Source organism: Lithobates pipiens, unplaced genomic scaffold (genome assembly GCF_037356315.1).
Source record: "Lithobates pipiens isolate NorthernLeopardFrog02 unplaced genomic scaffold, aLitPip1_a1.2 Scaffold_16, whole genome shotgun sequence".
NCBI lineage: Eukaryota > Metazoa > Chordata > Amphibia > Anura > Ranidae > Lithobates > Lithobates pipiens.
The window spans coordinates 623,503,025-623,526,129 of NW_027507748.1; the positions used below are offsets into that span (position 1 = coordinate 623,503,025).

The window sequence follows — 23,105 nt, forward strand, 5'->3', positions numbered from 1 at the left end:
CTCTGATCCTCCCCTTTTTCCACTGTCCCCAATCAATCTCCTGATCAGACAGAACCTCTGGAGTCACTCTGCACATGCTCAGTTTGGTGTGTATTGCTAGAGAGGTGTGTTTTTTGTTTTTTTGGGAAGGTGCATGTGATTAGCACAGAGCCAATCAGCACTGTCCAGACAGAAGGTCAGGGGTAGTGTAGCCTCATAGGACAGACAGAGGAAAATGAAAACTCCTTCTACAAGCTTTAACCAGACACTGATAGAAGTCACAAGACAGGCAGTCCCCAGGTTACAAACAAGGTTCTGTAGGTTTGTTCATAAAGTGGTGTTTCCACCAAAAAAAAAAATAGCTTAAAATTCATTAAAAAATGTAAAAACAAAATGATTGGAAATTTTTTTTTTTACTCGCCTCTAAATGCCTGTTGTTAGGGGGTCCCTCATAGTCTGCCTCCTTCAGTGCCCGGGCACTGACATCACTTCCTCTCGGCGCTGCACAGTCATCTGGGACCTGTCACGTGTCCCAGATGACTGTGTGGCGTATCCTGGCGCGTGGTGCCACTCACTAATGTGCAGTGGGTGCCCGGCTGTGCCCACAGTAAGAATGCCGGCGCCGCAAACGAGCGGGGAACGAGGGGGGGGGCTTCGTTCCCCCCCATCGCTGGATCTTGAACAGGTAAGTGTCCGATTATTAACGGTCAGCAGCTGCAGTATTTGTAGCTGCTGACTTTAAATTATTATTATTATTTTTTTAGGGGGCACCCCACTTTAAGTTGAATTTGTATGCAAGTTGGAACAGGTACATTTTTTAAATGCAACTCCAGCCCAAAAAATGTTTTTTTATGTCTTTTGGATAGCATAGGGAAGGGTTAACAACCCTGTAACATTTGTTTTGCTCTCTGTGCCCCATTCAAAAGATTTCACCTCACTTTCTGTCCCAATGACAATTGGATTTTGCAAGTTTTGAGTTGTTGTGGAAACAAGGATTGGTGATAAAGCTTCAGTGAAGACACCTTTTCCCCATGATAACTCTTACAGGAGGGAATTTCCCTTCCTAGGGGTAGATTTCCTCTCACTTCCTGTTGTCTCCCTATGTTTGTAAGTAGGAGTTATTTGTAAGTCGAACGTATAACTCGGGGACGACCTGTATATACTGCTGCTGAGAAAAGGTATTTAGCAGTTTATATTTACTAAACTATTTGCATTTCCATGTTCTGTGTACTGTTGGAGAGCAGATATAGTGAATACATACGGGTGTGTAAGCACACAGAGCCCCAGTTCTCTGAGGGGAGAAGAGACCGATCATGTGTTCATACAAAGTATGAATAGCGATCTGTCATCTCCACTAGACAGTCCCCTCCCCCCCTTCAGTTAGAACACAGAGAGGGAACACAATTAACCCATTGATCGCCCTAGTGTTAACCCGTTTCCCTCCAGTGATTTTTTTTTTTTTTACAGTAATCGGTGCAGTTTTATAGCACCAATCGCTGTATAAATGGCAATGGTCCCAAAAATGTGTCAAAAGTGTCCGATGTGTCCACTATAATGTCGCAGTCCCAATAAAAATCACAGATCGCCACCATTACTAGTAAAAAAAATAATAATAAAAATGCTATAAATCTATCTTCTATTTTGTAGATGCTATAACTTTTGCCCAAACCAATCAATATACACTTATTGTGATTTTTATTAACAAAAATATGTAGAAGAATATATATATATATATATATATATATATATATAGCAGCCTAAACTGAGGAAAAAAATAGCTTTTTTTAAATAACAAATGTGGATATTTATTATAGTAAAAAGTACAAAATATTGTGTTTTTATTTTATTTTTTTCAAAATTGTTGCTTTTTTTGATTATAATGCAACAAAATAAAAACCACAGAGATGATCAAATACCACCAAAAGAAAGCTCTATATGTGTGGGGGAAAAAAAGACGTCAATTTTGTTTGGGTGCAGCGCTGCACAATCGCGCACTTGTCAGTTAAAGCGACTCAGTGCCGATTCTCAAAAAAAATGACCTGGTCATTCAGCAGCCAAATCGTCCGGGGCTGAAATGTTTAAATAAACAGTAAAAATTTTTTAATATGTATTATAAGTACATCTGCACTTACAGATTTCTGTTGGCCCTTCTTCAAAGTCCCACAAATGTTTGTTGGTCCTGCCAGTAAAGTCCACCTATTGCAGCTTCCTGTGATGGTGAGGCAACAATGCTGCACTGCTGCTGAATTTAAAGCAGAGTTGCTACTCTTATGTAGCCAGACAACTATCAGAGAAAAGCTCAACAATGACAGTTTATATGTTTCCCTCCATGACAGGTTTCCTTTCCTTTTGCCCCCATGTATGTCTTCATCTGTAAAGCACTCTAAAAGAGGCTGATGCAATATGATTCTGGAAATAAATGTGGGTGCATATGTAAAATAATGTTAAGTGTTTGTGTGTGTGTGTATGTATGTATGTATGTATGTATGTATGTATGTGTATATATATATATATATATATATATATATATATATATATATATATATATATATATATATATATATATATATATATATATATATATATATATATATATATATATATATATATATATATATATACATATACATATATATATATATATATATATAAATGCATAAACACACAATGTCACGCCATTAATGATTTGAACTGACAATTAGTGTATCCATGTTTAGTCACTAGAGCTTCCAGAGCGGAAACTGCCAAAACGTCTTTTTATTTTAGCGTACCAGAAATAGATTCCTCCCACACAGTTCCCACTGTAACCCAGTCACTCATTCATTTAGCTGAGGTCATTCCAGTACGGTTATACTGAATGGACATGTCGATGGTGAAGTTATGTGACTATTTTTTTTTTTTCTTTTGGAAAATAATAGAAGCAGCGCCCGTGTGTGAAATACCCATTGTAATGAATGGGAGGCAGTTTTCAGGGGATTTATAGGTGCTAAAACGCCTGAAAACTGCCTCCGTTTGAAAGGGGTCTATTTTGTGCTATATGGAGTTAAAGAGGAACTCCAGCCATTTTCAGAAACATTAAAGCGGTTGTGTACCTTCAGAAAAAATAAATGTTAAAAAAATAAATAAAAACGCTGCAAGGCAAAGGCATAATGAGCTAGTATGCACTGCATACTAGCTCATTATGAAATACTTACCTTAGAACGAGGACCCCGTATCGCAGGCCAGTCCACGCCGAGGGAGCTGACATTTTGCACTTGGCGTGTCTTCTGGGTTCGAAGCTCGGGCGCTATGAGTGGCCGTAGCCGCGATGATGTCGGTCGTCTTCTGGCAAGGCCCAGCAGCATCTGGCGGGCCTTCAGCCGGGCATTCACAGCACATACGCCGATGACGTCATCAGCTGCATGCAAAGTGAATATCTTCTAAACCGTACAGATTAAACAAACAAGCTGGATGGGCACCTAGCTAAGAGTGTGGGCACGCATGAGACCACCTCCAGTCACACACTGCTCTCCGTTAGACAGAGCAACATGGGTGGCACATTAGAATATCTAGTCTCACGTAGCCAAAACTTGAAAGATGCCATATTTAACAGATTGGTGTGGGTTGCATAAGAACTTGAACCGGACCCAAGGTTCAGAACCAGGTTAGATATGTTTTAGGAGCCACACCTGAGAAATAACTGGAGGCTCAGAGAAGGGTACCTGAGGTTTCCAGCCAAAACAGCCATATTGCATGAAGGATACTGATACAACCAAGAAAACAAGATGTTTTACAGTTAGCCTTTAGAAAATGCGTTTTCTTTTAGTCGCTGAAATTGGAAAGATGTGGTGAATCTCAGTAGTCGGGATTTGTTTAACAACTGTATTAAATCTGCTTCCAATTACATTAATTAATAAATTGTTCTGGTGGAAGGGAAAGTTCCATATTACGTTTTGTAAAAGGGAATGGAAAAAGGAAATGGTTTAACGGCAATCCACATAGATTGCTTCCCACCTAGTGCCCTCTGCCCCCTGTAGCGGGATACTTTTTGTTTCTTCCTCCCTGTCAGGCAATATTTTTAGCAGCATGATTTATATAACCCACCCGAGCCTCACTCAATCATGTCTTCATAAGCAGCTGCATCCAAAAGTATATTATGTACTGAATGGACATCTGAAGGAATGAATAAATGAGTGAAACTTCCTTGGATATACTGTATATACAAGATTTTCTTTTACTTCAGTTAATCTTCTTTCTGAAACAATGAAAGAAAATCGCACCAGTCTGGTCATATATCCATGCCATGTTAATATTTGAATACATTTTTTCCTTTTACTTTTTTTATGTTACAATCAAATTAACGCTTTTACTGGTTTTTGTCTTTTTTTTTTTTTTTTTTTTTTTATATTGTAGTCAGTGGAATGAAAATATCAGTACTAATTTCATTTTTAGTTCATTTATTCTAGTTCTGTTTAACTGTATTGGAGTGATTGGGGGGTCCCTCCTATGTTGTGATGAGGCGGTGAGGAAGTACCTTCCCTATATATGTGGTGAATGTTGTGCCCCTCTGCTTGAGCAATAGAATGTTTAGCTGCAAAAATCAATAATAGACTCTGTTTGTGACTAGTGCATGCATCATTAAATGGCAGACCGTGGTCAAGAATTTGTGTCATTTAGGGGCTGGTTCTTCCACTTAGCCACTGCTAGCAAGGTCTTCTTTGCAGAGCTGACATCAGGAGGCAGCACAGCAATGTAAGGAAGGTAAATGCTGGCCCTGTTAACAAATTGATTTCTAGGACTGCCCTGCATCCTAGCAAACAATCACAAGAAACTGTACTGATCACTGATGTAATAACAGGATTGTGATGTGAAGGATCTGAGGCTAGGTTTACATCATTGCATACTGCGTTCTGCATGTAAGCAGCCCATTTATGTCAGAGGGCGGCCAAAAACTCAGAGAAAGTCCCTGACCCCTTTTTTAAATTGTGCCGTACTGAGCTGCATGGTACTGTGACACGATGCAGTTCAGCACTCACAAAAAAATGCAGCGTTTACCAATGCTCAGAGGTGCCATTAAGAATTAAAGGGGAAGAGAGATGCCGCTAGGAAGGGTGTCTGGAAATGTAGCTCTCCTCAGAGTAGGAACAGCAGGTGCTGGCTAAGCATAGGTAATTGGATGAAGGGAAGATTCTGGACAGCCACACTCAAAATCAAATGCCTTTATTAAAAAAAGGAGGTAATAATCGAAAAAGTACAAGCCACAGCAAACAGATCACAGGAGTTGACGCGTTTCACACTTTCAAATGTGCTTATTCATAGCTCATTAAGAATTAAACATGTGATTCTGACCTTTGCTGGAAGAAACATTTACTGACTGGACCTTTGTACATTTTCATGAAAGGCCCCTGGACTAGTGAATAAGTTTGCTCGTGCTGTGTGAGCCTGGATAGAAATGAATTGCTACAAGAGTTGGACAAGGTGCCTAAATTCAGGACTTCAAGAATCTCCTGCGTGGTGGACTGGGTGTTGTGCTAGTGGGACTGGAATTCCATATATCGGCAAGGAGGTTGTACAGAAGTTGATCTACTAATTGACTTCTGTACAACCGCCTTGTCAGATTTTCCCCACTCGAAGTCGTCCCGCTGTCCTAATATAAAGACTCAGTGGGGAGGATTCCTCCCATTCACATCAGGTGTGTGGATGGGGGGATTGGGTCAGTTTTTACAGTCAACAAATATAAAAAAGGGCCTCGTCTTTGGGCTGCCTTAGGGGAGGACTGAAGGAAGCTTGGGCTTTGGAGCAGCAGGCCTGTCACTGAATTCTCTGTTTGGAAGCAAGCTGTTTATATTGAAGAGCTGCTTGTGAGTCTTCTGGCAGAGATTCTTCCTTCTGGTTTAGAAAATTTAGCAATAGTCACTTTTACAGTCCTCTCCAAGTCGATGTGGAAAGCGGAGGAAGTGATTGTTGACAGGAGTAAAGTAATCCCATCATAAACCTGGGGATTTCAAACTGAGCATATAAAAAAAAAAACGTAAGTAGAGTTTACAGTTTGAAAGCTGCAAGTCCAAGCGATCAGCAGGTCCAGAGACCTAGTGCCCAATCATACTTGGCATGAGCATAGCTGGGCAATTTAAAGACTGAGCAGAATTGCCAGTTTTTGGCCCCTTGGTTTTTTTTTTTTTTTAAATGGGACCACCTGAAAAATACATGTAAACATGTGTTTTCAAGTGTTTTAAAGGGGATTCTATGAAAGTCTGGGGGGTAAAAACTCACAATTGTGCCCCAAAGAAGCTCATGTACTTTTTCAATCTTCACGTGACAGATGTCAAGTGACATAACACTTGGGTACGAATGTATCCATAATAATACTGATATTCTTTATCTTGAGTGTTGTGATTCAACCGACCAGCATGTGGGAAAATGTGTTATGGTCTGATGAAACCAAGGTTGAACTTTTTGGCCATAATTCCAAAAGATATGTTTGGTGCAAAAACAACACTGCTCATCACCAAAAGAACACCATACCCACAGTGAAGCATGGTGGTGGCAGCATCATGCTTTGGGCCTTTTTTCTTCAGCTAGAATAGGGGCCTTAGTCAAGGTAGAGGGAATTATGAACGGTTCCAAATACCAGTCAATATTGGCACAAAATATTCAGGCTTCTGTTAGAAAGCTGAACATGAAGAGGAACTTCATCTTTCAGCATAAGGACCCAAAGCATCTATCCAAATCAACAAAGGAATGGCTTCACCAGAAGAAGGTTAAAGTTTGGGAATGGCCCAGCCAGATCTGAGACCTGAATCCCATTTAAAATCTGTGGGGTGGTCCGAAGAGGGCTGTGCACCGGAGATGCCCTCGCAATATGACAGATTTGTAGTGTTCTTGCAAAGAAGAGTGGGCAAATAATGCCAAGTCAAGATGTGCCATGCTGATAGACTCATACCCAAAAAGACTGAGTGTGCTTCAAGAAAGTATTATTTTAGGGGTGTACACAATTATGCAAACATATATTATTTTATTTTTACTTCCCTCCACCTAAAAGATTTCAGTTTTGTTCAGCTGAGTTTTCAGTTTATAGGTCACATTAAGGCCTCTTTCACACTGACGTCCCGTTCAGGCCCGCCTGTCAGTTTTTCAGGCGGACCTGAACGGGTGCTCCATAGAGGTCTATGGAGCGTCGGATGTCAGCGGTGACATGTCCGCTGACATCCGACCCGCTCCGATCCGAAAAAGTGTAACGGAGGAAAAAGCTATTTTTCCATCCGTCTGCGGATCGGATCGGGTGACGACGGGCACTGCGGTCCGTCGTCATCCGATCTCCCATAGGGGAGAGCGGCGCTGTGACAGGTCCGTCCCTGCGCAGTGTGCAGAGACGGAGCTGTCATCTCCCTGCTCAGCGGGGATCGGCGGAGTGATCCCCGCTGAGCAAACGGACATCCACAGGGCGGATCAGAACTGATCCGCCCCGTGTGAAAGGACCCTAAGGTGGAAAAAGTTCTGAAATTATTTATCTTTGTCTACGTTTGTTTTGTTTTGTTTTTGGTTCACAGAAACCTGACATTTTAACAGGGTTGTTTAGACTTTTTATATCTACTGTAAATGATAAAGCAACCAATCAGCAGAAAACTCAGATAAAGACTGCAGCACCCAGGGGGGCAGCATGATGGGGCATGCATATCTTAATGGATCCTGTGGATTTGTTCTTTCATATAATGCTTTAAAAAAAAAAACAGAGGGAGAATGCTGTAATATTAATAGAAGCCTGCCAGTCCCTCCCACCAAACTTCAAGCAAAGAACAGCAGAGACACCCAGTAACAATGTCATTTGGACTTGAGAATTTCTGGAACAATAAAATCACTTGGTTTAAGACATTTTAATTGCATTATTGGGAAAGGACAAGGGAAGGTGTTTTATGTGTACACCACACTTCAGCTTAATTGGAAGAATAATAGAGATATAGCCTGCACTTTATTTGTGTTTTTGGAAGAATATGTGCGGTGTTAACACTGTCCTCACCGGGGACAATGCACTTTATCTGGGAAGTGACCGGGAACAACAATAGAATGTTGTACACAAATCTGCAGGACCAGTAGTGTCATCAGTGGAACTTAGCTGGAGAATCCTATCAATAGCACTCATTAACAAAAACCGTGACATCTGGAATTGTTTTGGTGACAGTTATGTCACAGTGTGGAAAACACGCGAGTGTACATAACACCGGCCAATGCTGTTGGAGCTTTTTATAAAGTAATTTTCATTGTGAACTTGTTTGTAGTGACAATAAAGTATGTATTTATCTAATTGATTACTGTAGGTGTGCTTTTTCTAGTATTGTACCTTATTGTCCATGGTTGACCTAATTTATGCAACTAAATTAAAGAGAAAGTATAATGTTTTTCCCAAACAGTATTTTTCCTAAACCTGTCATCTAAACCTGCCAACAGTTCTTGTTTGGAAGAGTGATTAGTGTCTTTGCAGTGTATTCTATAGTTATGTCACACTAGCAACTCTGCTGAATATGGATAGTATAGCTCACATCCTTTCTGAACAACTTCTACAAACAAAATTGATTGTAATGCCGCGTACACACGACCGGACTTTCCGGCAGACTAGGTCCGACGGTCTTTCTGACGGACTTTCGGCGGAGTTCTGACAGACTTTCTGAACGAACGGACTAAGTCCATTTGAAAGTCTGTTCATTTTGAATGTGATGATGTACAATGGGGCAAAAAAAAAGGAAGTTCAATAGCCAGTAGCCAATGGCTTCCTTTGCATCGTATTTGGTCCGTCGGACCAGCATACAGAAGAATGGTTTTCCCGATAGGAATTGAGTCCGTCGGACAGATTTGAAACATGTTCTATTTCTAGGACCGTCTGATTTTTTTTTTTTTTTTTTTTCTTTTTTTTTTTACGAGAAACGCTCAGATTAGCCCACACACAATCGAATTGTCCAACAGATTGATTCCGTCGGACCTAGTCTGCCGGAAAGTCCAGTCGTGTGTACGCAGCAAAAGATATCGCTGAGGGCATATTTTTAGTTCAGTGTTTAAATACATGGTTTTTGCTGAAATACAAGAATCTGCAAAGCACAGTCATTGCACTACTATGCAGGAAACTTGTGTTTGACATAGATACATTCAGGCAAAGATACCTGGCTCTATCGATGTTCAGATTTTGATGACAATAAATGAAAACATGGTTCAGATTAGATCAGATTAGCCTGTTCACATTTACTAATGCACATTAAAATTAGAGAAGATGTGTAATAGTGTACCTTTTCATAATTCCTGGCTCTGTTGCCCCACAACCACAGATTCCACCTGTCAGACAGGCAGTTTGGTGGCTGTGGGCAACTTAGCCTTTTTGAACTTTTAAAATAAATGAAAGTCCTGCCTAGGAGAACAGGCTGTCTGCTAATTAGGGCTAGTTTACACTTGCTCTGCTGAGAGCCTGAGCCAGCCGCTCCCACCCCCTCCACAGCCTGGCGCTTCAGTGAGTGCTGGAGGGGGCAGAGCACAGACCCTGTGACTGACAGTCGCCACTCTGTGCTCAGAGCAGACCTGAGAACTGAGCTGGCGGGGGACAGCTGCAGCCGGGTGTCTTGTCTAATAACGTCCTCCATCGGATAGTGTCCGCTGTGTACTGCGCATGCGCAGTACACAGCAACACAGATTCCGAAAATTGCAGAGGATGAATGGCGCCTGCGCCGTGAGTCCAGGTTCTATCCCCACTATCCAAGTGGACATAGAGTAGGAATAAAAAACAGGCCGAGCACAGCGAGGCCGAGCCCGAAGCGTGGCGAGCGAAGCTCGCCCGCGAGGGGCCTTTTAATACTCACAACCCTATGTCCGCTTGGATGGTGGGGCTACCACCTCCACTCACGGCGCAGGCGCCGTTCAGCTTCGGAAATTTTCCGAAGCTTCGTCTGCTCCATACTGCGCATGCGCAGTACGGGGCGGACACTATTTCATGGCCGGACACTATACGGCAGAACACTGGGTTCTATGCTGCAGCCATCTTGTTGAATATAAATGTTTATTTTTTGGTTCCTGCACTTCTTTTACAATAACAAACATGTTATACTTACTGTACCTGCTCTGTATTGCACAGAGCAGCCACCGAACCTCCTCTCCTGGGGTCACCCGCCAGCGCTTTACTGCTCCTCCTCTTCTGTGTCTCCCCCATAGCAAGTAGTGATTGTGCGGGTTGCATCCCGAGCTGGGCTACGTGTGTCCATAGACATGGACACACATAGGCTATGAGCACAGGCTATGTGTGTCCCCACTTCCTCCTCACTGAATTTGATTGGCATAAGCAGAGAATGCATTAAAGAGGAAGTAGTTGTTTTTTTTGTACCAACAGGAAAGCCTATATATAATAATATTACTGTGAATATCTCCTAAAGTTGTACAGTTAAGGAGATATTCAGAGAGCATGCAGCTGATGACGTTATCGACGCGTGCGCTCTGAAGGTCCAGCTTACCGTGTTGAACCTTCAAAACCCATGCAGTAAATGGTGGCTCCCATGTGCGAGAGTGAGGTCATTGCGGCTTCCGGCATCGGAAGGAGCACGGGGAAGATGTCAGCTATCTTAGCGGTGCGCGGGCACTGCTTGAGGGCTTCGTTCTAAGGTAAGTTTTTCATAATGAGCTAGTATGCGATGCATACTAGCTCATTATGCCTTTATCTTGCAGGGGGGTTTTTTTCTCAGGGTTTACAACCTCTATAAGGTAAAAAAAAAAACCTTAAGGCCCCTTTCACACATGCGGATGATATGTCCGTATTTCATCCATCCGTTTGCGGATGAAATACGGACATCCATTCATCCCTATGGGATAGCGGGTGTCTGCGGATGAGCATCCGCAGACACCCGCTATTGTCCGCCTCCGCAAATGTCCGATTCTGCAGACGGAGGAAAATCCTATTTTTCTGTCCGTCTGCAGAGCGGATCGGATGAACACGGACAGACGGTCCGTGCTCGTCCGATCCCCATAGAGGAGAGCGGAGAGCTGACAGGGCGGTCCCCGCACAGTGTGCGGAGACCGCCCTGTCCGCAGCCGGCTCAGCGGGGACAACGGAGCGATCCCCGCTGAGCGAGCGGATCATCACGGGGCGGATCATTACTGATCCGCCCCGTGTGAAAGGGGCCTAAGCCTTTAGAACTACCCTGTTTCCCCTAAAATAAGACCTAGCGTGAGTGTCGGTGATGGCTGCAATATAAGCCCTACCCCCCAAATAAACCCCACCCTCTTTCCCCGAAAATAAGCCCTACCCTGAGAATAAGACATAGAAGGACTTTAACTAGGGCTTATTTGGGGGGTAGGACTTATATTGCAGCCATCGTCGACAATCACGCTAGGTCTTATTTTAGGGGAAAAAGGGTACTTTAAAGCATAACTAATCCCTCTCATCTTTTACAACCAAGAAAGCTGCCATCTTAGCCCCTGATCTGCAGTTGCTGTGGTGCTGCATGTGTGATCAGTTATGACACCAGCCATGAACTGTCAATAGCTTGACAGTTCAGTTGAGAGTTCAAGCAACTGTGACAGTTATTATTCACAACATGCTTTGAATGGAACTGTTTAGGAAAATGTTTAAATCACTGGGTTTAGTTTCACCTTAAATGTTCAGTTGGACTTACAAAATCTTAGGCACTTAGAAATTGGGCCCTTTGTTTACATACTGTGAGTATTGCAGTTTTACTGTATTTTAGTTTATGGATTCTTTAGGTTTATCGTTCTGTTCCATGTGGTTTAAATGAAGTAAGCATTCATAATCCTTCACTGATCGTTTTAGTACTAGAGTGTGAAAGCTAATTTGTCTTCAACTATACATTAAAATTGTGAAGACAAACATTCCGAAGGTAGCAGCATAAATAGCATTTGATTTTACATAAATAGAAGGCTAAGAGTGTTGTTTTTTTTGTTGTTTTTTCACTGCTTGGACTTGATATTCCTGGACTGTAAGTTCATTTATGATGGAAGAACATGCTCATTGACTACAACAAGGACATATTTATAGAAGAGAGCCCTCCCTTCCAGCACCAGCACAGACTCAGGATTCATCTCCATTGGGTTTACTTCCAATAAATGAATGGGTTGAGCCACCAGCTTGCTTGCTAGACTTCCCTCCCTTCCTGTTCACGGAGCGTCAGGTTTTATTGAAAGCCCACCCTTCCTTCCTGCAGGCACTTGAAAGAGAGGAGAGCGCCTATGTACATATAGATCTTGCGTTCATGCTGACCTTTATTCCGACTGTATAGCATCAGCTGTATAGGTAAAACACAGAGCTTGCTCTAAGCCTGCTTCATTATGTATGACACATTCTTTATTTATGAATGAAATCATTTTCCGGATTTATGCCTGCTGCTGGCAGTATGCTGTATGTCACACATAATAGACAGTCTGCAATGTGCCTTTTTAATTCCGTATATTATTATACCACTGCCTGTTTTTAGTGGATGAGAAGAGTATTTTTAAATCTGAAAGGAACTACTGGCTGTTGCTGGGGTCATAAAGAGGAACTCTGAAAATCACTGTTTTCATTTGATTTGTTAACATGCAACTGTAATTTAAAGCCCAACTCCAGGAGTTAAAAAAAAAAAAAAAGTGCCCTCTACTGCAAGGGTTAAATGGTCAATAAAGGCTAAGTTCAGAGCACAACCTGATCAGCATAATCTTCATTATATACACCCGTTGCCAAAAGTTTTGAAAATGACACAAATATTAATTTTCACAAGTTCTGCGACAGTTTTTAGATCTTTTTGCCAAATGTTACTTTGGTATACTGAAGTATATTTACAAGCATTCCATAATGATCAAAAGCTTTTATTGACAATTACATTAAGTTTATGCAGAGAGTCAATATTTGCAGTGTTGACCCTTCTTTTTCATGATGGCAGCCCATTCTTACATAATCAATGCTTGAAGTTTGTAAGAATTTGTGGAGTTTTTTGTTCACCCGCCTCTTGAAGATTGAGCACAAGTTCTCAATGGGATTAGGGTCTGGGGAATTTCCTGGCCATGGACCAAAAATTTCGATATTTGGTTCCCCAAGCTACTTAGTTATCAGTTTTGCTTTTATGGCAAAGTGCTCCATCATGTCGGAAAAGGCATTGTTCGTCACCAAACTGTTATTGGATGGTTGGGAGAAGTTCCTCTCGGAGGATGTTTTTGTACCATTCTCTATTCAAGGCTGTGTTCTTAGGCAAAATTGTGAGTGAGTCCACTCCCTTGGCTGAGAAGCAACCCCATACCTGAATGGTCATAGGATGCTTTACTTGTTGGCATGACACACGATAGATGGTAGCTCTCACCTTTTCTTCTCTGGATAAGGATTCTTCCGGATACCCCAAACAACGTGAAATGGGATTCATCAGAGAAAATGACTTTACCCAATTCCTCAGCAGTCCCTGATGTTTTTCCTGGAGAGAAGTGGCTTCTTTGCTGCCCTTCTTGAGACCAGGTCATCCTCCAAAAGCCTTCGCCTCACTTTGAATGCAGATGCCCTCACACCTGCCTGCTGGCATTCCTGAGCCAGCTCTGCACTGGTGGTGCCCCGATCCAGCAACTGAATCATCTGTAGGAGATGGTCCTGACGCTTGCTGGACTATATTGGGCGCCCTGAAGACTTTTTCACTAATGCAGTGGAAATGTTTTTTATGGGAAGGAGTTCAATTTCATGGCAAAGAGGGACTTTGCAATTAATTGCATTTCATAACATTCTGGAGTATATGCAAATTACCATCATAAAAACTGAGGCAGCAGACTTTGTTAAAAAAAATATATATATTTGTGTCATTCTCAAAACTTTTGGGCATGGCTGTATGTCTATAGACTCTTTCTAGTGTCCAGCCATGTAGTTATGTTATTATCAAGATGATCCTGGTACTAAGCTCTGGAAGTATGCTCTGTGGGCTATTCAGTTGATTCTCTTTGTACACCTAGAAGCTTTTACTTCTCAAGCGTATGTTCTCTCAGTGTATTATGTAAGTCATGGTTTTATGATTGGTTCTTGCTATTGCTTTATTCATGAATAATAACAGCTTTTGTGGGTGGGAGGAATTCAGTGTGATTGTGCTGGGCTCCACCCGCACAGCTGTGTCATTCATTCATTCATTGGGATCTCTGAATCCAAAATAAACTACAAGTCCTGTTTTTTCCACTGTGGCAGACAGCTTGTAGTTCTCAGTGGACTGCGAGGGTGTTGAGTGCCCTCGTAGTACATTGCCACTTCATACAGCTCTAAACCTGGCAGCTTGTACAGGGGTATGGGCACAGAGCTGTAGGCAGTGTCTGTAGGAGCTGACATTTCACCTGCAATCCACTGATAATTCTGCAGGCCACTGTGAAAAATATAAATAAATGCACAAGTTTTTCCTGCAAATTATGTGCATTTATTATTATTTTAATTATTATTTTATTTAATTATTTTTAATTAATTAAAATAGTTTAATCATATTTATTATAATGCACAAAAAAGGGGAAGTTTGGGACTTTAAAGGAAGCACTTGGATAGTGAAAGAAAAAATATATTTTTAAGCCATATTTATTTGTTTTATTCAATGTTCAATAAGAAACTAATCATTATAAATGAATCCAATTCATAATATGTATAGACATTAATACAATAAAAACATGATATATGACATAATATATAGTATCCACATATAACTACACATGACAGTAATAAATAAATTAATTAAGTAATGTGGCAGAATAGTGCCCATGATAGCATATCCGACATCGACAAATGTATGCACATGGTGAATATGCATCCAGTAGATATAAAACAAAATTAGATTTGTAATAAATAGTCAAGAACTTCTAAGTGAGTGGTCAAGAACTTATAAGTGTGGTTTCGTATAAAATGTAGCTGGGACATCACGTTAAAAAGCTTGACGCGTTTCGTGGGTGTCTCCCCACTCATCAGGAGCTGATGCTACCACAAAGTTCCTATAGAATAAAATAAAAATTATGTGAATAATGTACTGACCAATGGATAGAAATAAATTCATAAGAATATAATATGAATAGGTAGTTTGGCCAGGGCGGACTCACCAGTCCGGGCGACAAATGCAGCGCACAGCGGTGGGCGCTGGGCGGGCCAGGAACACACTCCCTCCATGGGAACTGAGGCGGCAGACGGATGGATGCGATATCCGGCACAGAAAGAATGCACCAGCATAAGAAGGTGTACCAAATAGTGGAAGGTGTGGTGATTGTAGAAACCAAAATATCTGAGAACAGATAGATAATTATAAGTATGCGCAAAAATGGTGTTGATGCTAAGAGTGGAGGGAGTGTGTTCCTGGCCCGCCCAGCGCCCACCGCTGTGCGCTGCATTTGTCGCCCGGACTGGTGAGTCCGACCTGGCCAAACTACCTATTCATATTATATTCTTATGAATTTATTTCTATCCATTGGTCAGTACATTATTCACATAATTTTTATTTTATTCTATAGGAACTTTGTGGTAGCATCAGAATAGGTAGTTTGGCCAGGTCGGACTCACCAGTCCGGGCGACAAATGCAGCGCACAGCGGTGGGCGCTGGGCGGGCCAGGAACACACTCTCTCCACTCTTAGCATCAACACCATTTTTGCGCATACTTATAATTATCTATCTGTTCTCAGATATTTTGGTTTCTACAATCACCACACCTTCCACTATTTGGTACACCTTCTTATGCTGGTGCATTCTTTCTGTGCCGGATATCGCATCCATCCGTCTGCCGCCTCAGTTCCCATGGAGGGAGTGTGTTCCTGGCCCGCCCAGCGCCCACCGCTGTGCGCTGCATTTGTCGCCCGGACTGGTGAGTCCGCCCTGGCCAAACTACCTATTCATATTATATTCTTATGAATTTATTTCTATCCATTGGTCAGTACATTATTCACATAATTTTTATTTTATTCTATAGGAACTTTGTGGTAGCATCAGCTCCTGATGAGTGGGGAGACACCCACGAAACGCGTCAAGCTTTTTAACGTGATGTCCCAGCTACATTTTATACGAAACCACACTTATAAGTTCTTGACCACTCACTTAGAAGTTCTTGACTATTTATTACAAATCTAATTTTGTTTTATATCTACTGGATGCATATTCACCATGTGCATACATTTGTCGATGTCGGATATGCTATCATGGGCACTATTCTGCCACATTACTTAATTAATTTATTTATTACTGTCATGTGTAGTTATATGTGGATACTATATATTATGTCATATATCATGTTTTTATTGTATTAATGTCTATACATATTATGAATTGGATTCATTTATAATGATTAGTTTCTTATTGAACATTGAATAAAACAAATAAATATGGCTTAAAAATATATTTTTTCTTTCACTATCCAAGTGCTTCATTTAAAGTCCCAAACTTCCCCTTTTTTGTACATATCAATTACCGGGATGGAGGTACTTAATTGTGCTTCATTTAAAGTCCCAAAATTCCCCCCTCGTTGCTTATATTTATTATAATATTTTTTTGCAAAGGTGAACTTATCTTTTAACTCTAGGGGAGAGTTAATCAGTTGCCGACCACCCCATAGCAGATTTACTGCTACAGGGTGGCCACTCTGTTCAGAATCACGTGTATATATATATATATATAGGTGATCCTGCACTTCTGGGTCGGGGTGTGCCACTTCTGCTGTGATCTGTCACAGCAGAAGCCGATTAGCAGGTGCCGGTAAATGAATGTCCACCAGCGCTCGCCGATCGTCGGGAAGATGCACAGGATGGAGCTCTGCCTATGTAAACAAGGCAGAGCTCCGTTCTCACATGGGGAAGTGGTGGATTTTCTTTTCCTGACTGACTAGGTGCACATTTAACCCTTTGATCTCCCTAGGTGTTTAACCCCTTTCCAGCTGGTGCCTGCCATTAGTACAGTGTCAGTGCATATTTATAGCACTAAAAACTGTATTAGTGTCACTGGTTCCCACAAAGTGTCAGTGCAATATCTCAGTCCCGCTATAAGTCGCTGATCGCTGCCATTACTAGTATATAAAAAAAAATTCCAGTATAAATCCCATAGTTTGTAGATGCTATAACTTTTGCCCAAACCAAACAATATACACTTATTGGGATTTTTTTTTTATTGGATGTTTTATAACAAAGTAACTAATATTTTGTTTTTTCAAAATTGTTGGCCTTTTTTTGTTTATAGTGCAAAAAACAATAAATGCAGTGGTGATCAAATACCACCAAAAGAAAGCTCTATTTAGAGCATTAAATGACCGCCCAATTGTCAGTTAAAGTACCACAGTGCCGAATAGAAAAAATGAACTGGTCATGAAGGGGGTAAATCTTCCCGGATGGCAAATGGTTAAGATATAATACAAAAAGTTTTTTTTTTGTTTTTTTTTTATAAATTCCTGATGTGGGACTTTATGGGAAATAGAATGTATTTCTACCAATTTTCTTTCTTTATTCTATTAGAGCCAGTATAGGCTACAAATCATGTTGGATATCTTGTTCAACTAATTAGATCAGCTGAACTCCAAGTACAACTGATCATTTCTATGTGCAAGTTTGTCCAGTATTTATACTTGCAGCAGTAAAAAATATATAGATGCTTAATGTAAAAAACATACTTTGCTTGTGTACGTTACTGGCATAGTGTCTTTCAAAATGCCAGCCTTGCCTACTGGTCCTGCAGTTGCTTTGTTCAGATTTTGTGGATGGCTTGCTTGTAGTCCTGGAGGAGAGGGGCTTGTGGCAGAACTTGTGCAATGCTGGCTGTGTTGGCGAAACTGTATTTGACAGTTGGCGATACCATATCGCCCAATCATATACCCTTGTAATGTGCAGTCCCGGGCATTCCCCTGTCATTGCTGGATCTTTTATCATGAATATTAGCACTGACCAGCTGTTACCAGGGATAGCTGAGATGTACAGTTCCATGTTATGGACATGACATAAGCACAGTCATTACTTGCCCATTCTTTTTTCAAGTCTCTGCAGATGGAGTTGTTGGGGGTCTGAGTGGCAGCCTGTTCCCCATCACCCCTACGTACCACCATGCCAGTTCCACCAATGATTCCACTATCTACATCTGATGTGTCAGCTTTAGGTAGAGCTGTTACAGTGTATAGTTTCATCGTCATAAGTTCTTATCATTCTCCTCATAAGTCAGTGACCTTTTTCTTTTGACATGAAATCCTATTTGTGATTGTTCATCTTTCAGAAGACTAATTGTATTAATATCTATATTTTTTTGTTTTCTTGCCAGGTAATTAGCTCAATGAGCTCTTTGTCAGACTATTGCTTACCCTCCATACTGCGCACTTTGTTTGACTGGTACAAACGTCAAAATGGCATTGAAGATGAGTCACATGAATATAGGCCAAGGACAAACACCAAATCCAAAGGGTAAGACTGGATAGATGATATATATATATATATATATATATATATATATATATATAATATTATAAAAATCTCCACTGTATGTATGTATGTATGTATGTCTGCATGCAGTTAATGAGTGAACGGTATTACACCATTAAGAAATAAGTAAGGGCAAACATGCATCCTGTTCTTTATCTATGCATATTTTATATGTAGCATATATATATATAGTATGATTATACAGATTGGTGTGTGCCAATAAATAAGGCAAAAACGTGTCAGAACCAGGTATGTTTTTATACTATTTCTTGAAAATGTGAAAATTTGAGATTTTCCTTGTACTGCTGTATTAGAACTTGGCCACACTAGCAAACATATTCAATTTTGCTGCCAATCTTTGCTGTTGAAATTGCCCAGATGCAATCATATTAAATTAAACAAGTGAAACATTTGGGTTAAAATGAATCAGGCTAGAAACAGGGGACTGTCATTGTGATCTTCTGTTTGAAGGTATGACTTAAAGTGGTAAAGGGATTTAAAAAAATAAAAATAAAATAACAAACATGTTATACTTACCTCCACTGCGCAGCTCGTTTTTGCACAGAGTGGCCTCGAACCTGCTCTTCTGGGGTCCCTTGGCGGCTGTCTCGGCTTCCCCCCTGCAAGTGCTTCTCACGTTCATAGGAGCTCCCTCACATGGTAAGAAGTACTTGCGGGTGCGCTCCCGTGTATCACTCAGCGCTGCATCATTGGATGTGTTTGACAGCAGTGCGAGCCAATGGCTGCGCTGCTTTCAATCCATCCACTCTAGCCAATCAGCGGCATGGCTGAGTGGCGAAGAGCATGTCTGAGGCGACCGTGGGACTTTCGAGGGGTCAGGTAAGTAAAACGGGGGGGGGGGGGGGCTGGGGGGCCCGGCACTGTCAGATGTTTTTTCACGTTGATGCATAGAATGCATTAAGGTGAAAAAACATTTACCTTTACAACCCCTTTAATTTTAATACACACGATCGGACTTTGTACAAACTTTCCCGTGGATTTTTGTACAAAGGATGTCGGCCAAGAACTTGTCTTGCATACACAGGGCAGGACTTTTTCAGCCAACTTTCACCAAATCACGTGTTTTTTTTTCTGCTCTTTACCACCACCTTTGGTCAACTTCTGTTTTGTTGTCTGATCTTTTGCATTGGTTCTGAGCATGCCTGTTTGTACTTTATACAAAAGTCCTATGGTTTTCTGTACACACGATCGGACTTGGCTCCATTGGACTTTTGTTGCCAGAAAGTTTGTCCGTTCGCACAGCCAACAAAAGTCCGATGAAAACCGAAAGTTTGTCCGATGGCGCGTACACACGGTCGGATGTTGCCTTAAAATGGCTAATTTGCATGTTTGTTGTCAAAAAGTCTGATTGTGTGTATGGCCTTTAGAGTCGAGGTAAGTTGCAGGTTCCAAATTTTTCTCATAACAGGTTTCTTTGAAGCCACAAACACTGACTTGCCAAAATTGGAGAAGAGAATTGGGAGGAAAATTAATAATTTTTTCGTGGGTCCACTCAATGAGATAAAGACCTGATTGCTTGCTGTTGGCATTAACTCAGTTTGGACATTATTTTGCTTTGATCTTGATATATTTGTCCCATAAGTAGTTGAGAGTCAGAGTTATCATGCAGCGTTGTAATCATTGTTATCTTGTGTAGTTCATCACATTTTTCTGCAATCGGTTAGCTTAGAATTACCTTGTGTTTTTTGTTTTTTGGGTTACAGTAATTGGCCAGGAAAAATGTGCCTTCATTTAGCCTTTGTTACATGTTGATTATCAAACCTGTTTCTGGGTTTTGAAAAACCGCAGTCAATTGGCATCCGATCGGTGCTTGCAGCCAATGGCTGCGAACGCTGACCAACTTGTTCTGGAGGGGGACAGTCCCCCTGTCAAAACACAATAGCACAGCAGGGTGATCTCTGTGCTAACATCATGTAGTTAGTACCGCAAGTTCCTCAATCTCAAATCTTTTTGTCTGCCTGTGTGTACCAGGCATTAGGCATATATGCAGGGTTATGAGTTAGTAGTTAAAGCGGGATTCCACCCTAAAGTGGAACCTCTGCTGATCGGATCCCTCCCCCCCTCCGGTGTCACAATTGACACCTTTCAGGGGGGAGGGGGGTGGAGATACCTGTCAAAGACAGGTATTTACACCCATTTCTGGGCATAGACTCCCGTGGGAGTCTACGCCATTTCCTGCCCTGCCGCCCTGTCTGCTGGGACACACACGGGTCCCAGTGACAGCGCGGAGATTTCCTATTGCGCGACGCGACTCGCGCATGCGCAGTAGGGAACCGGGAAGTGAAGCCGATTCGCTTCACTTCCTGATTCCCTCACCTAGAATGGTGGCGGCAGCAGCCGAGAGCCGAGCGATCGATTGGCCTCGGCTGCTGGCATCGCTGGAACCCGGGACAGGTGAGTGTCCATTTATTAAAAGTCAGCAGCTGTAGTATTTATAGCTGCTGGCTTTTAATATTATTTTTTTTGGTGGAATCCCTCTTTAACCCGGCCCCCTTTTCATTTAACAATGCAATGCCAGTACATTAGTGCTTGGTACCACTTAAGGTGATGGGGCTAAGCATAGAAAGGTGTGAGGTTTAGTGGTAACTTGGACAAAAGTTGTGGTGTTGTCTATAGGCTGGATCTGGAATGCAGGGGCCTTACAGTGACACTATTTGGGTCACAACAGATTCACGTTTTAGTGCATTTTAGTACAGTGTATGAAGAGAATTTGTCAAAACTGAAAAAGTCGTGCATGGTAACCAATCAGCTTCTATCTAAAAGCTTGTTCAGTTAGGCTTTGTAAATTAAAGATAGACGCTGTTTGGATGCCATGAACCAGCTGTTCCGTTTTGATAAATTCCCTTTATTCTATATAAAAGTTGTGTTCAATCCACAATACAATTGGCTGTTAATATAAGCAAGTAAGGCATCAGTAAAGTCCAAAGCTGAGGAGTATCTTAAAGTGATATTATAGGATTTTTTTTTTTTTATAAAAATAACAAACCTGTTATACTTGCTCTGTGCAATGGCTTTGCACAGAGCAGTCCCAATCCTCCTCTTCTTGGGTCCCTCGCTGGTGCTCCTATGTCTACCCCTTTGGCCAGTGCCCACAATAGAAATCAACTTGCTATGGGAGCATGGTGCATACTCGCTCCAAAAACTTGTTCTATTTGTCCATAAGACACACACAGCCTTGGCTCAACCCTGTCCCCGCTCTCTCTTCATTGGCTCACTGACTGTAATTGACAATGGCTCCCCCTGCTGTCTCAACCAATGAGGAGATAGACCCGGGACAGCTGTGGCTCCCGTGCACATTGCTGGATTGAGAGGGGGCTCAGGTGAGTATTGGGGGGGGGGGGGCAGCACACAGAAGGTTTTTTACCTTCATGCATAGAATGCATAAAGGTAAAGAAAACCTTCAGCCTTTACAGCCACTTTAAAATATAAAAAAATGGTTTTGCCATAATTTAAAGTTAAAAGGAAGGCTAATTGAGAGGGCAACTAGTTCTATGAAAAGCTGTCTGTAAAAACGGCCATTTTTACACATGTATGTTCCAGAATACCATAACTTTCGACAAGCTGATATGCATTTACTCTTGAGTGCTTTTATTTTTATACTGATGTAGATAGGACAGCTTTAAAGCGGGAGTCCACCGGGACTCCGCGATTTTTTTTTTTTTTTAAAAGCCAGCAGCTACAAATACTGCAGCTGCTGACTTTTAAAATAGTGACACTTACCTGTCCAGCGCGCCCGCGATGTCGGAACCCGAAGCCGATCGCTCGGTCGTCTCTCGGGTCCTGCCGCCGCCATCTTGGGTATGGGAATCAGGAAATGGAGCCTTTCGGCTTCATTTCCCGGTTCCCTACTGCGCATGCGCGAATCGCGCGGCGCAATAAGGACGCTCCCCGCTGCCTCTGGGAGCTGTGTGTTTCCCAGCAGGCAGCGGGGCACTTGCGGAAAGGGGCGGGCAGTTGCGGAAAGGGGCGTAAGTTACGCCCCTTTCCGCAGACAGCTATCCCGGAAGTGGGTGCTGTTACCTGGATTATCCAGGTAACTGCACCCCCCTCCCCCCTGAAAGGTGCCGATTGTGGCACCGGAGGGGGGGAGGGTTCCGATGAGCGGAAGGTCCACTTTAGGGTGGACCTCCGCTTTAAGTCTGTTAATTTGAAGTGTTGTACCTGCAACTTCCAGGGAAGACCACCCTTTATTTCTATACAGCTGGACTGTCTCTTTCGTGTTTACTGGAATGACGAGGGTTTTCCAGTTTTAACACAAGTGTTCTAATTCTCCTGAGTGGAATTCCTTGTATTCATTTCTCATGCTGAGTGTGAAAAGACTTGTGTATTTGCCAAGACCGTCTCATCTTCTGGTCTTCAGTGGCCAAGTAGGGTAAGATATGTTATGCTGCTTCTGTAGAGGGATGCATTAACAGAGCACCTGGAGAGCACAATGTAGCTCTCAGCATGAAGAACCATTACATCACTGGGGTATACAATCTGTTAATAGAGCTGTGTTTACACTAGCCAAATGTACATTAAGATGGCTTTTTGTGGAGCTTTTCCATTTCTACCAGCAACCATATTGCATAATTATTATTATTACCAATTATAAATCCAGTATACCATTCTAAAGGCAACATGCTGTCTGCTGTGTATTGAAAGCTTGCAGATTAATACACTGCTTCCGCCATTACTTGAGTCAGAGTCAAAGAATCCTGTGATTCCTCCAGCAGTTCCTGCACAGCT

General features: G+C 41.9%; 1 protein-coding gene across 9 annotated transcripts in view; it reads left to right on the forward strand.

Moving 5' to 3' along the window:
* FRY (FRY microtubule binding protein) overlaps positions 1 to 23,105 on the forward strand; it is a 590,409-nt gene that overhangs the window by 364,019 nt on the left and 203,285 nt on the right. For all 9 annotated transcript variants that reach the window (XM_077484108.1, XM_077484099.1, XM_077484100.1 and 6 more), the window contains one exon: positions 18,199 to 18,338. In XM_077484108.1, coding sequence (XP_077340234.1) covers positions 18,199 to 18,338 — 140 coding nt within the window. The remainder of the gene's footprint in view (positions 1 to 18,198; positions 18,339 to 23,105) is intronic.